General features: G+C 41.0%; 1 protein-coding gene across 2 annotated transcripts in view; it reads left to right on the top strand.

Annotated features, from left to right (window-relative positions):
* CACHD1 (cache domain containing 1) overlaps window positions 1–13,402 on the top strand; it is a 234,246-nt gene that overhangs the window by 205,727 nt on the left and 15,117 nt on the right. The window contains exon 27 of one of the 2 annotated variants that reach the window (XM_030865831.2): window positions 9,794–12,030. The exons of the other annotated variant lie outside the window; for it this stretch is intronic. Coding sequence (XP_030721691.1) covers window positions 9,794–10,032 — 239 coding nt within the window. The 3' untranslated portion in view covers window positions 10,033–12,030. Of the gene's footprint in view, window positions 1–9,793; window positions 12,031–13,402 lie in introns of those variants that run through there. 2 annotated transcript variants of the gene reach the window in all.

Genomic DNA, 13,402 nt, shown 5'->3' with positions numbered 1-13,402 from the left:
GTCCCTGCTGGGATTCTCATCAGAAAGCACCAGGAGAGGGGCTTCCCTGGTGGCGCAGTGGTTGAGAGTCCGCCTGCCGATGCAGGGGACGCGGGTTCGTGCCCCGGTCCGGGAGGATCCCACATGCCGCGGAGCGGCTGCGCCCGTGAGCCATGGCCGCTGAGCCTGCGCGTCCGGAGCCTGTGCTCCGCAACGGGAGAGGCCACGGCAGTGAGAGGCCCGCGTACCGAAAATAAAGAAAGAAAGAAAGCACCAGGAGAAACGGGGCTGACCCCGAGTTGCCTTGGGAATGGCTGCAAGGTCACCACCCACCTGGGCCTGTGACCAGCCAGGTTCAGAGCACCCCTGGACTCTAAGTCAGAACTCCAGGCAGGGCCCAGTGAATCCTAGAATGTCTTCATTATTAGATGAGACTGGTAAAATGTCACACCAGACAGAACCACAGATTGCTGAAAAAATTATGTGATTTTTTTTTTTTAAGCGCATGCTTTGTGTAAGGCATAAGTCCTCGTACTTGAAGAAGGAGTTTGCTAATGGACAAGACAGCCCTATATTTTTTTGTAATATGGTAAAATCTAAGATAGGGATGTGCACAGATTACCGTTTAAACTCACAGAAGAGTCACCAGAACCCCTATAGGTTGGTATGACTGGGTGGGGTGGATGTTGGTTGGGAAGGTTTCCCAGAAAAGACCTTCAAACATAACGTGAAGCACAATAGCAAGATAAGGGAAGGTGGGAGGGTGAGACAGGCAGAAGGATCACTGTGAATTTTACACCATGAATGTGAAAATCAGCTGTCAGTTCCGATGGGTGCTTGTAAATGAGCAGTCAGGAAGGCATCCAGGAGGCAAGATGAAGACAGCCTAGCACTAAAGGTTGGCTAAAAATAATCGACACACTGAGATTTTGCTAAAATGTGTTTTCTAGTACTTTAGTCTCTTACGTGTAGAACATTTGTAACTGAGGTTTTAAAGCCTACGTTACATTCTAGACTTAGCACTACTGAAGCTGAGAATCTTGTTCTGGCTCCTGATCTCTTAATCTTGGGTAAAGGCATCATTATTCCTCCAGCAACTGAACCTAGAAACCTCAAGGATATTAACCCTCTTGGCATCTTCACCAGGAAGTCCATTTGGTCACCAGAGCCAGCCCTTCCCTGAACTTGAACAGCTGCTCGCTCCACTTAAACACGGCTAATGTCCCACTTCACGGCCTCGCCGTCTTCTCGGGCCGATGCTCAGTCCCCTGTCCTCTGAGCCTCAGATCCCTCCTTCCTTGGGGCCAGCCTCCTCACTGCCACAAGGGATCATCTTAAAGCACACGTTATGTTACTGCCATCTACCTTCCCCCTGCCCTTTGACCAGCCTTCCTGGTCTGGTCTCAGCCTGCCTGTCCAGCCTCATCTCTTGCTCTTTTCTCCTACACATGAAGCTTTTCCCCATTCCTCAAATCCATGGAGCCTTTCAGTCTCCTGGTCTTTGAATATGCTCATCTCCCTGCCTGAAGTACCTTCCACCCCTTTCTTTACCTAGTGAACCCCTCTCTCCCACGAGGGCCACCTTAAGTGTCACTTCCTCCAGGATTCTAAGCCAAGTTCATCAGCTTTGGTATTCCTTTGTAATGCCTCTAGTTTCGCACCTGTGTTTCCCCTTCTTGACTGTGGACTTCTCAGAAGCTGGGGCCTCACCTTACCCCTTTTTCTGTTGAACCCCTAGCCTGGCATCTGGCACCAAGAGGGTACTCAGTAATGATGGACACACAACAACGAACTCTCCTTCTGTCCTGATTTATGGCCAACGTGCCTGTTTTTCTGGCTGGGTATCTCTACATACGTTATCCACAGACTCTCAAAATCAAGATGTGCAAAAACAAAATTCGTTTCCTTCCCTGAGACTCAGGATCTCGGAGTCACCCTCTCTTATCATCCTGACTGTAAGTTGCCCCCCACATCAAGTTGCTGATGGACTACTACTGTTTCCACCCCAGAGCTGTCTGTCCAATCCCATAGTTTTAATTCAACAACTCTCAGCTGGGCTGTTGCAATAACCTCCTAACTGCCTCCCTCTCTCTCCTTTTTATTCAGCCACCAAACTGCCACCAGAACTCTCTCTCTTTTTTTATATGTAAATTTATTTATTTAGTTTTGGCTGCGTTGGATCTTCATTGTGCGCAGGCTTTCTCTAGTTGCGGCGAGCGGGGACTACTGTTCCTTGCGGTGCACGGGCTTCTCATTGAGGTGGCTTTTCTTCTTGTGGAGCACGGGCTCTGGGCACGTGGGCTTCAGTAGTTGCAACACGCGGGCTTCAGTATTTGTGGCTCACTGGCTCTAGAGCGCAGGCTCAGTAGTTGTGGTGCACGGGCTCAGTTGCTCCATGACATGTGGGATCTTCCCGGATCAGGGATCGAGCCCACGTTCCCTGCATTGGCAGGCAGATTCTTAACCACTGCACCACCAGGGAAGTCCCAGAACTCTTTTTTTTTTTTTTTTAATACAGCAAGTTCTTATTAGTCATCAGTTTTATACACATCAGTGTATACATGTCAATCCCAATCGCCCAATTCATCACACCACCACCACCACCCCCCGGCCGCTTTCCCCCCTTGGTGTCCATACGTTTGTTCTCTACATCTGTGTCTCAACTTCTGCCCTGCAAACCGGCTCATCTGTACCATTTTTCTAGGTTCCACATACATGCGTTAATATACGATATTTGTTTTACTCTTTCTGCCTTACTTCACTCTGTATGACAGTCTCTAGATCCATCCACGTCTCAACAAATGACTCAATTTCGTTCCTTTTTATGGCTGAGTAATATTCCATTGTATGTATGTACCACAACTTCTTTATCCATTCGTCTCTCGATGGACATTTAGGTTGCTTCCATGACCTGGCTATTGCAAATAGTGCTGCAATGAACATTGGGGTGCATGTGTCTTTTTGAATTATGGTTTTCTCTGGGTATATGCCCAGTAGAGGGATTGCTAGATCATATGGTAATTCTATTTTTAGTTTTTTAAGGAACATCTCTACTGTTCTCCATAGTGGCTGTATCAATTTACATTCCCAGCAACAGTACAAGAGGGTTCCCTTTTCTCCACACCCTCTCCAACATTTGTTGTTTGTAGATTTTCTGATGATGCCCATTCTAACTGGTGTGAGGTGATACCTCACTGTAGTTTTGATTTGCATTTCTCTAATAATTAGTGATGTTGAGCAGCTTTTCATGTGCTTCTTGGCCATGTGTATGTCTTCTTTGGAGAAACGTCTATTTAGGTCTTCTGCCCATTTTTGGATTCGGTTGTTTGTTTCTTTAATATTGAGCTGCATGAGCTGTTTGGAGATTAATCCTTTGTCCATTGATTCGTTTGCAAATATTTTCTCCCATTCTGAGGGTTGTCTTTTTGTCTTCTTTATGGTTTCCTTTGCTGTGCAAAAGCTTTGAAGTTTCATTAGGTACCATTTGTTTATTTTTGTTTTTATTTCCATTTCTCTAGGAGGTGGATCAAAAAGAATCTTGCTATGATTTATGTCAAAGAGTGTTCTTCCTATGTTTTCCTCTAAGAGTATTTTTTGGTTTTTTTTTTAATATTTATTTTTGGCTGTGTTGGGTCTTCGTTTCTGTGCGAGGGCTTTCTCTAGTTGCAGCAAGTGAGGGGCACTCTTCATCACGGTGCACAGGCCTCTCACTATCGTGGCCTCTCTTGTTGCAGAGCACAGGCTACAGATGCGCAGGCTCAGTAGTTGTGGCTCATGGGCCTAGTTGCTCCGTGGCATGTGGGATCCTCCCAGCCCAGGGCTCGAACCCGTGTCCCCTGCACTGGCAGGCAAACTCTCAACCACTGCGCCACCAGGGAAGCCCCCTCTAAGAGTTTGATAGTGTCCGGTCTTACATTTAGGTCTCAAATCCATTTCGAGTTTATTTTTGTGTATGGTGTTAGGGAGTGTTCTAATTTCATTCTTTTACATGTAGCTGTCCAGTTTTCCCAGCACCACTTATTGAAGAGACTGTCTTTTCTCCATTGTATATCTTTGCCTCCTTTGTCATAGATTAGTTAACCATAGGTGCATGGGTTTATCTCTGGGCTTTCTATCTTGTTCCATTGACCTATGTTTCTGTTTTTGTGCCAGTACCATATTGTCTTGATTACTGTAGTTTTGTAGTATAGTCTGAAGTCAGGGAGTCTGATTCCTCCAGCTCCATTTCTTTCCCTCAAGACTGCTTTGGCTATTCAGGGTCTTCTGTGTCTCCATACAAATTTTAAGATTATTTGTTCTAGTTCTGTAAAAGTGCCATTGGTAATTTGATAGAGATTGCACTGAATCTGTAGATTGCTTTGGGTAGTATAGTCATTTTCACAATATTGATTCTTCCAATCCAAGAACATGGAATATCTCTCCATCTGTTGGTGTCATCTTTAATTTCTTTCATCAGTGTCTTATAGTTTTCTGCATACAGGTCTTTTGTCTCCCTAGGTAGGTTTATTCCTAGGTATTTTATTCTTTTTGTTGCAGTGGTAAATGGGAGTGTTTCCTTAATTTCTCTTTCAGATTTTTCATCATTAGTGTATAGGAATGCAAGAGATTTCTGTGCAGTAATTTTGTATCCTGCAACTTTACCAAATGCATTGATTAGCTCTAGTAGTTTTCTGGTGGCATTTTTAGGATTGTCTATGTATAGTATCATGTCATCTGCAAACAGTGACAGTTTTACTTCTTCTTTTCCAATTTGTATTTCTTTTTCTTCTCTGATTGCCATGGCTAGGACTTCCAAAACTATGTTGAATAATAGTGGTGAGAGTGGACATCCTTGTCTTGTTCTTGATCTTAAAGGAAATGGTTTCAGTTTTTCACCATTGAGAATGATGTTTGCTGTGGGTTTGTCGTATATGGCCTTTATTATGTTCAGGTAGGTTCCCTCTATGCCCACTTTCTGGAGAGTTTTTATCATAAATGGGTGTTGAATTTTGTCAAAATCTTTTCCTGCATCTATTGAGATGACCATATGGTTTTTATTCTTCAGTTTGTTAATATGGTGTATCACATTGATTGATTTGCATGTACTGAAGAATCCTTGCATCCCTGGGATAAATCCCACTTGATCATGGTGTGTGATCCTTTTAATGTGTTGTTCGATTCTGTTTGCTAGTATTTTGTTGAGGATTTTTGCATCTCTATTCATCAGTGATATTGGTCTGTAATTTTCTTTTTTTGTAGTATCTTTGTCTGGTTTTGGTATCAGGGTGATGGTGGCCTTATAGAACAAGTTTTGGAGTGTTCCTTCCTCTGCAATTTTTTGTAAGAGTTTGAGAAGGATGGGTGTTAGCTCTTCTCTAAATGTTTGGTAGAATTCACCTTGAGAAGCCATCTGGTCTTGGACTTTTGTTTGTTGGAAGATTTTTAATCACAGTTTCAATTTCATTACTTGTGATTGGTCTGTTCATTTTTTCTATTTCTTCCTGGTTCAATCTTGGAAGATTATACCTTTCTAAGAATTTGTCCATTTTTTCCAGGTTGTTCATTTTATTGGCATAGAGTTGCTTGTGGTAGCCTCTTAGGATGCTTTGTATTTCTGCGGTGTCTGTTGTAACTTCTCCTTTTTCATTTCTAATTTTATTGATTTGAGTCCTCTCCCTCTTTTTTTTTTTTTTTTAAGTTTCCTTGGGTTTTTGTTTTTTTTTTGCAGTACACGGGCCTCTCACTGCTGTGGCCTCTCCCGTTGCGGAGCACAGGCTCCGGACGTGCAGCCTCAGCGGCCATGGCTCACAGGCCCAGCCGCTCTAAGGCATGTGGGATCCTCCTGGACTGGGGCACGAACCCGTATCCCCTGCATCGGCAGGCAGACTGTCAACCACTGCGCCACCAGGGAAGCCCTTCCTCTCCCTCTTTTTCTTGATGAGTCTGGCTAATGGTTTATCAATTTTGTTTATCTTCTCAAAGAACCAGCTTTTAGTTTTATTGATCTTTGCTATTGTTTCTTTGTTTCTATTTCAGTTATTTCTGCTCTCATCTTTATGATTGCTTTCCTTCTGCTGTCTTTGGGTTTTGTTTGTTCTTCTTTCTCTAGTTCCTTTAGGTGTAAGTTTAGATTGTTTACGTGAGATTTTTCTTGTTTCTTGAGGTAGGCTTGTATAGCTATAAACTTCACTCTTAGAACTGCTTTTGCTGCATCCCAGAGGTTTTTGATCATCGTGTTTTCATAGTCATTTGTCTTTAGGTATTTTTTGATTTCCTCTTTGATTTCTTCAGTGATCTCTTGGTTATTTAGTAACTTATTGTTTAGCCTCATGTGTTTGTGTTTTTTACATTTTTTTCCCTGTAATTCATTTCTAATCTCATAGCGTTGTGGTCAGAAAAGATGCTTGATATGGTTTCAGTTTTCTTAAATTTACTTAGGCTTGATTTGTGACCCAAGATGTGATCTATCCTGGAGAATGTTCTGCGCACTCTTGAGAAGAAAGTGTAATCTGCTGTTTTGGGATGGAAGGTCCTATAAATATCAATTAAATCTATCTGGTCTATTGTGTCATTTAAAGCTTCTGTTTCTTTATTTTCATTTTGGATGATCTGTCCATTGGTGTAAGTGAGGTGTTAAAGTCCCCCACTATTATTGTGTTACTGTCGATTTCCTCTTTTATAGCTGTTAGCAGTTGCCTTATGTATTGAGGTGCTCCTGTGTTGGGTGCATATATATTTATAATTGTTATATCTTCTTCTTGGATTGATCCCTTGATCATTATGTAGTGTCCTTCCTTGTCTCTTGTAACATTCTTTATTTTAAAGTCCATTTTATCTGATATGAGTATAGCTACTCCAGCTTTCTTTTGATTTCCATTTGCATGGAATATCTTTTTCCATCCCCTCACTTTCAGTGTGTATGTGTCCCTAGGTCTGAAGTGGGTCTCTTGTAGACAGCATATATATGGGTCTTGCTTTTGTATCCATTCAACAAGCCTGTGTCTTTTGGTTGGAGCATTTAATCCATTCACGTTTAAGGTAGTCATTGATATGTATGTTCCTATGACCATATTCTTCATTGTTTTGGGTTTGTTTTTGTAGGTCCTTTTCTTGTCTTGTGTTTCCCACAAGATTTGTTGTAGAGCTGGTTTGGTGGTGCTGAATTCTCTTAGCTTTCGCTTGTCTGTAAAGCTTTTGATTTCTCCATTGAATCTGAATGAGATCCTTGCCGGGTAGAGTGATCTTGGTTGTAGGTTCTTCCCTTTCATCACTTTAAGTATATCATGCCACTCCCTTCTGGCTTGTAGAGTTTCTGCTGAGAAATCAGCTGTGAACCTTATGGGAGTTCCCTTGTATATTATTTGTCATTTTTCCCTTGCTGCTTTTGATAATTTTTCTTTGTCTTTAATTTTTGCCAATTTGATTACTATGTGTCTCGGCGTGTTTCTCCTTGGGTTTATCCTGTATGGGACTCACTGTGCTTCCTGGACTTGGGTGGCTATTTCCTTTCCCATGTTAGGGAAGTTTTCGACTGTAATCTCTTCAAATATTTTCTCTGGTCCTTTCTCTCTCTCTTCTCCTTCTGGGACCCCTATAATGCGAATGTTGTTGCGTTTAATGTTATCCCAGAGGTCTCTTAGGCTGTCTTCATTTCTTTTCATTCTTTTTTCTTTTTCCTGTTCAGCAGCAGTGAATTCCACCATTCTGTCTTCCAGGTCACTTATCCGTTCTTCTGCCTCAGTTATTCTGCTATTGATTCCTTCTAGTGTAGTTTTCACTTCAGTTATTGTATTGTTCATCTCTGTTTGTTTGTTACCTTAATTCTTCTAGGTCTTTGTTAAACATTTCTTGCATCTTCTCGATCTTTGCCTCCATTCTTTTTCCGAGGTTCTGGATCATCTTCACTATCATTATTCTGAATTCTTTTTCTGGAAGGTTGCCTCTCTCCACTTCATTTAGTTGTTTTTCTGGGCGTTTATCTTGTTCCTTCAACTGGTACATCTGCCTTTTCATCTTGTCTATCTTTCTGTGATTGTGTTTTTTGTTCCACAGGCTGCAGGATTGTAGTTCTTGCTTCTGCTGTCTGCCCTCTGGTGGATGAGGCTATCTAAGAGGTTTGTGTAAGTTTCCTGATGGGAGGGACTCCAGAACTCTCTTTTTAAAATACAGAAATGATCGTGCTATTTTTCTGGTCTGCTCAAAACCTTGTAAGTTCAAGTCTCTCCTCCATCTACCTGCTAGCACTCATCCTAGCCACATGGTGTAAAAATAGCCTTGTGTTTCTATACCTCTTGGCCATACTCGTCTGTTCCTTTACTCCTAGCCACTTCACCAAACTCCTACTCATCCATTTAAGCCCAACTAAAGTATAAGTCCTCCTGTGATGCTTTCCCAGTCCTCCAGCCAGAATTAGTTAAGCCCTCTGCTGGATTTCGATTAAACCTCCATTATAGCACTTACCATTATCTGCGCTAGAATAAGCCTAATTTTGTAAATATGTGTCTCTTACTCAGTGGTGAAATCCTTAAGGAAAAGGGACATCTCTTATTCGTGTTTCATAGTCTCTCCTTTCAGCCTCCTGATGGTCTTCAATAAATGAATAATTGAACTGAGCTATGCTTGTACTTGTTTTATTTCTCAAGCACTAGTGTATCAGCTCCTTGTGCAGGGATCAGGTTTTCATCTCCGGGTCTCCTGCAGTGCCCAACACAGTGTCTTATACACAGTAGGTGCCTGATAAATATTTGTTGAGTGGGACTGAAAGAATTATGTTGTTTGAACAACATTTCATTGAGGACTGAGATTTGCCTTTCTCATTTTTGCACGAAGCATAACATTTTCAACCACAAACTATTCCTGCTTGGTTAGTATGCAAGCACGTCAGTTTTGCAGCCATGGATGTGACTAGCGCTACCCACGGGTGAGTGCTGATTGATGCTAACTGTAGATGCAGCGGAAATATTAATGAGCTGTCACTTCTCAAAATTCTTAAAGGGGATTTTTTTTTTTGCAATATTTAAAGACATGCCAAGGTTCTTGGAATGAAATCCTTTGATCAGCAAGGGCATTTTCTTTTGAAACATGTATTACTTAGAATACCAAAAGAAATTAATCTTTAAATATAGTGAACCAGCTTACACAGAGAATAGCTGATTCTTTTGCTAGTTGCTATGAATGTATGCAGAGTTAGTGTTTTGTTAGGGGCTGGAACTCAGGCAAGTTCATTAACCTCTCTGATCATCATTTCCCTCACCTGTAAAATGGACGTTAAAATATGTGCCTTGTTGGTGTGTAGGGATTACATGACACCAGGGCTGCCATGGTGGCAGCTGTCTTTTGTTCTTACTGTGGCCTCACATTCAGGCATTTTGAAGCTCAGCTTCCCCCACCAGCCCCCAACTGATCTGAGTCCTGTTAGGATCTTTGTCTTGAAGCTGTTTGTTTTTTCCCCTCAAAAATAAAAAATAGCCTTAATCTTATCTGAGGGAATAGTGTAGGAGGATATTTCCCCAAATGTCAGTTGTGGGGTCTATGGATCAGAAAGTATTGGGGTGATTTTTGGTTTGGTTTTATTGATTTGGGCATTTGGGAAAAGGGTTGTTGTTCATATTGTCTAAAATGAGTGTGTATTTATGGTGTAATTGCTTTAAGGCAAGAGCTAACGAAAGATCTCTTTAAAAATAAGTCACTTCGAGGTCTGCTGACAGTCTGCAAACATTGACACTTATGTAACACAAAGGTAGGAGCACCTCCCAGTGCCCCAGAAATCTGCAGTGACGTCTCCTCCCTGCATCTGGAAGCTCTCAGCTGCCTGTTTGTTGTGTTCATCTTCTAGGTTACAGCACCATGAGCCCACAGGAAGACAGTGAAAACCCTCCGTGCACCAACGACCCCTTGTCGGCCGGGGTGGACGTGGGAAACCACGATGAAGACTTGGAGTTGGACACCCCACCTCAGACTGCTGCCCTTCTAAGTCACAAGTTCCACCACTACCGCCTTCACCACCCCACGCTGCATCACAGCCACCACCTGCAGGCGGCCGTGACCGTACACACTGTCGACGCAGAATGCTAACCTCCTCACCTCCATCAGAAGATGAGATCTGGGAGATATGGAATGTTCTGGAGGGAGAAAGAGCCAGCATCAAATCCACTTGTGTCTGTGCTCTGTCTAGAGTCATTTAACTCGTTTTCCTGCCTGTTAATATATTTCAAAACAAGAGAAACGACAGAATCACATTTGTGAAGATGCGAGGCTGGTTGTGAAATGGAGGGGAAATAAGTCTGATTAATGAACCTGCCATAATACCAACGGAAAGAACAGAAGCAAACCTCTAAACAGAGATGGAACCTACAAGGGAAACATTGGGAGCCTTGGTTAAGCTGAGCCAGGGGAATGTTCCGAGGAGCCCGAAACATTTGGCTCTCCTTAACTGGAAGAGAGAAAAATATGCTCCAGCGGAGACTGGGAACGTGGCACATGCAGAGAGAAACGTGTGCTTTGAAGATTTCACCTGGTTTCTTAGCAGTACCTAGATACCACAGTTGCTGTATGGAACTCATGTTAAGCTCTAAATGATGCATCTCAAAATTTCTAAGTAAAGGATTATTTTTCTACTATTTATTGAACTTTCAAACATTCTCAAACTTTGGGGGAAAGAAAAGGAAACACATGAGAAATTTTCACCAGTTATCCCTAGCTGTTTTGTGTATAATGAAGTGGTTCTTTGATTAAGGAGTTTTAGATCTTATTTAACTGATACCATCCCACTGCCTTCACTCCACAAAAATGGGGAAATGAAGAAATCTTTCTCTCTGACTTGTTTACATACATTTTCTTTAGAACATCATTTCGTGGAAATAGATCTTGATTTGCAATGCAGTATTCTTTTCTGTGTTTGACAGAGGTGGTGACAGAGGTGGGGGGGTGGGCAGAGGAATCCAGGAAGCTTTCAAAGAAATGTTATGTTTCTTTTGAACTAATTTCCATTTCCCATACAGTGCTTTCCTTAGGTTTCTACGAAACCTAATATTACACCCCCAGCCTTTCAGCTAAAGGAGGGTTGGATTTATTCTCCTTGTTTTAGAGACTATAAATTTTTTAATGTCCCATTTTGATTCTGAAAATATGGAACGCATAAAGGAAGAAGTTTTTCAAATTCAAAATTTTGATTCCAAAATAAAGATTTCTTTTGAAATCATAGTTTAAAGCTGCTGCCAGTCCTCCAAGAAGATACCCACCAAACTGCTTTGTGATGTATACAGAGGGTGATCAAATCTGGCTAATACAACATGGGGCATTGTAATTTTAAAGTAGTGTTCTAATTACAGTGATGTATTTTAGATTCACATTTTGTGATCCAAATATGTTATAAAGACATTCTTGCACTGTGTGTGTGGTAAATCTCCGTTTATATGTAGTTGGAAAAAATTCACTGAATAATGTTTTAATGATAGGGTATTACGATATAATGTAAAAAAATAAAATAAAAGTGGTTCTTCAGCAGTACAGAAAGTCAACTATATGTGTGCTATCAGGAAACCTCTTCATACTGTGTATAAAATTGCAGTCTAGTGAAATAAACTGTATGAACGGACAGTCTTAGTGGCTATAGTGATTTGTTAATGGACCACTTCTTGTGCCTCAAGGCAGATTACACTTTGTAACCTAGCAGATAAGTTGCCAAACTGAAAGTAGGCTTCCTTTCAGTGCCACAGTCAACTTCAGGGGCTTCCTGACCATCTTGACTATGCAAAGAAACTTAAGACTCTAATGGGATGAAATTAAAAGCAAATAAAATGTGTGGATCATAGCTCCCCCTTTCTGAGCATCTAAATTAGTGTCATATATAATAAATAAATGGCTGTTCTCTAACTGCTGGAGGGAATGAATGACTTTCCTGTCTTCCCAGAATATCAAACCTCTCCATGGAACACTGGGGTCATTTCTCAAGTTGAGAGTCTTTGTGTTATGACACTAGCCTCTTGATGGAGGGGAACCTGGTTGTTTTCAAGAAAAGAAAACTTAGAGCTTACAAAATAAAATACGGACAGCCTACTCAAAGACAATGAGAGAAATGTATTTTGTGTCTTTTGTGATGAGAATCTCTCCCCATCCTGAACTTTCAGGGAAAGTGATTGAATACTTATACGGGAATAAGAATATAACCAAGTTTTGCAGTTCCTGGAGAATATGACATACAGCTTTGTGCAGTTTGGGTTGAAGTTTTGATCTGCTAAGTTACCTTTTGTCTTCTTCCCCAAGCATTGCATATAATGTTGTTTAGACATTTCTTGTTTGTGTTCTTGTTGTTATTTAAAAGGAAAAATATGGTTTTGGAAACTTTTCATCATGGCAATCAATATTGGCTCCTTTTGCCCCACAGATTACATTGCTTGTTTGTTTTCTTTTTTTTTGTTTAAGTAATTTTTATTGCCGTATAGTTGATTTACAATTTTGTGTGAGTTTCTGCTGTACAGCAAAGTCAATCAGTTATAATATACATATATACACTCTTTTTTAGATTCTATTCCCATATAGGTCATTACAGAGTATTGAGTAGAGTTCCCTGTGCTATACAGTAGTTTCTTCTTAGTTATCTATTTTACATATAGTAGTGTATATATGTCAATCCCAATCTCCCAATTTATCCCTCCTCCCCCTTTCCCCCTTGGTAGCCATAAGTTTGTTTTCTACATCCGTGATGCTATTTCTGTTTTGTAAATAGGTTCCTTTGTACCATTTTTTTTGGTTCCACATATAAGCGATATCATATTATATTTGTCTTTCTCTGACTTCACTCAGTATGACAATCTCTAGGTCATCCATGTCGCTGCAAATGGCATTATTTCTTTGTTTTTTATGGCTGGGTAATATTCCATTGTGTATATGTACCTCATCTTCTTTATTCATTCTTCCATCGATGGGCATTTAGGTTGCTTCCATGTCTTGGCTATTGTAAATAGTGCTGCAATGAACATTGGGGTGCATGTATCCTTTCAAACCAAGTTTTTCTCCAGATGTATGCCCAGGACTGGGATTGCTGGATCATATGGTAGCTCTACTTTTAGTTTTTTAAGGAATCTCCATACTGTTCTCCATAGTGACTCTACCAATTTACATTCCCACTAGCAGTGCAAGAGGATTCCCTTTTCTCCACACCCTCTCCAGCATTTATTGTAGGTTTTTTGATGATGGCCATTCTGACCAGTGTGAGATGATACCTCATTGTGGTTTTTTGGTTTTGTTTTTTTTTTTTAGGTAAATTAAAGCTATTGTGTCTTTATTTTTAGCATTTTTTTAATCTTTATTTTTTTAACATCTTAATTGCTTTACAATGGTGTGTTAGTTTCTGCTTTTTACAAAGTGAATCAGACAGCTTGCATCTCCCTCCCACCCTCCCTATCCCACCCCTCTAGGTGGTCACAAAGCATCTAGCTGATCT

The sequence above is a fragment of the Globicephala melas genome, chromosome 1 (genome assembly GCF_963455315.2).
Source record: "Globicephala melas chromosome 1, mGloMel1.2, whole genome shotgun sequence".
Taxonomy (NCBI): domain Eukaryota; kingdom Metazoa; phylum Chordata; class Mammalia; order Artiodactyla; family Delphinidae; genus Globicephala; species Globicephala melas.
This window is presented reverse-complemented; position numbering and strand designations above follow the sequence as displayed.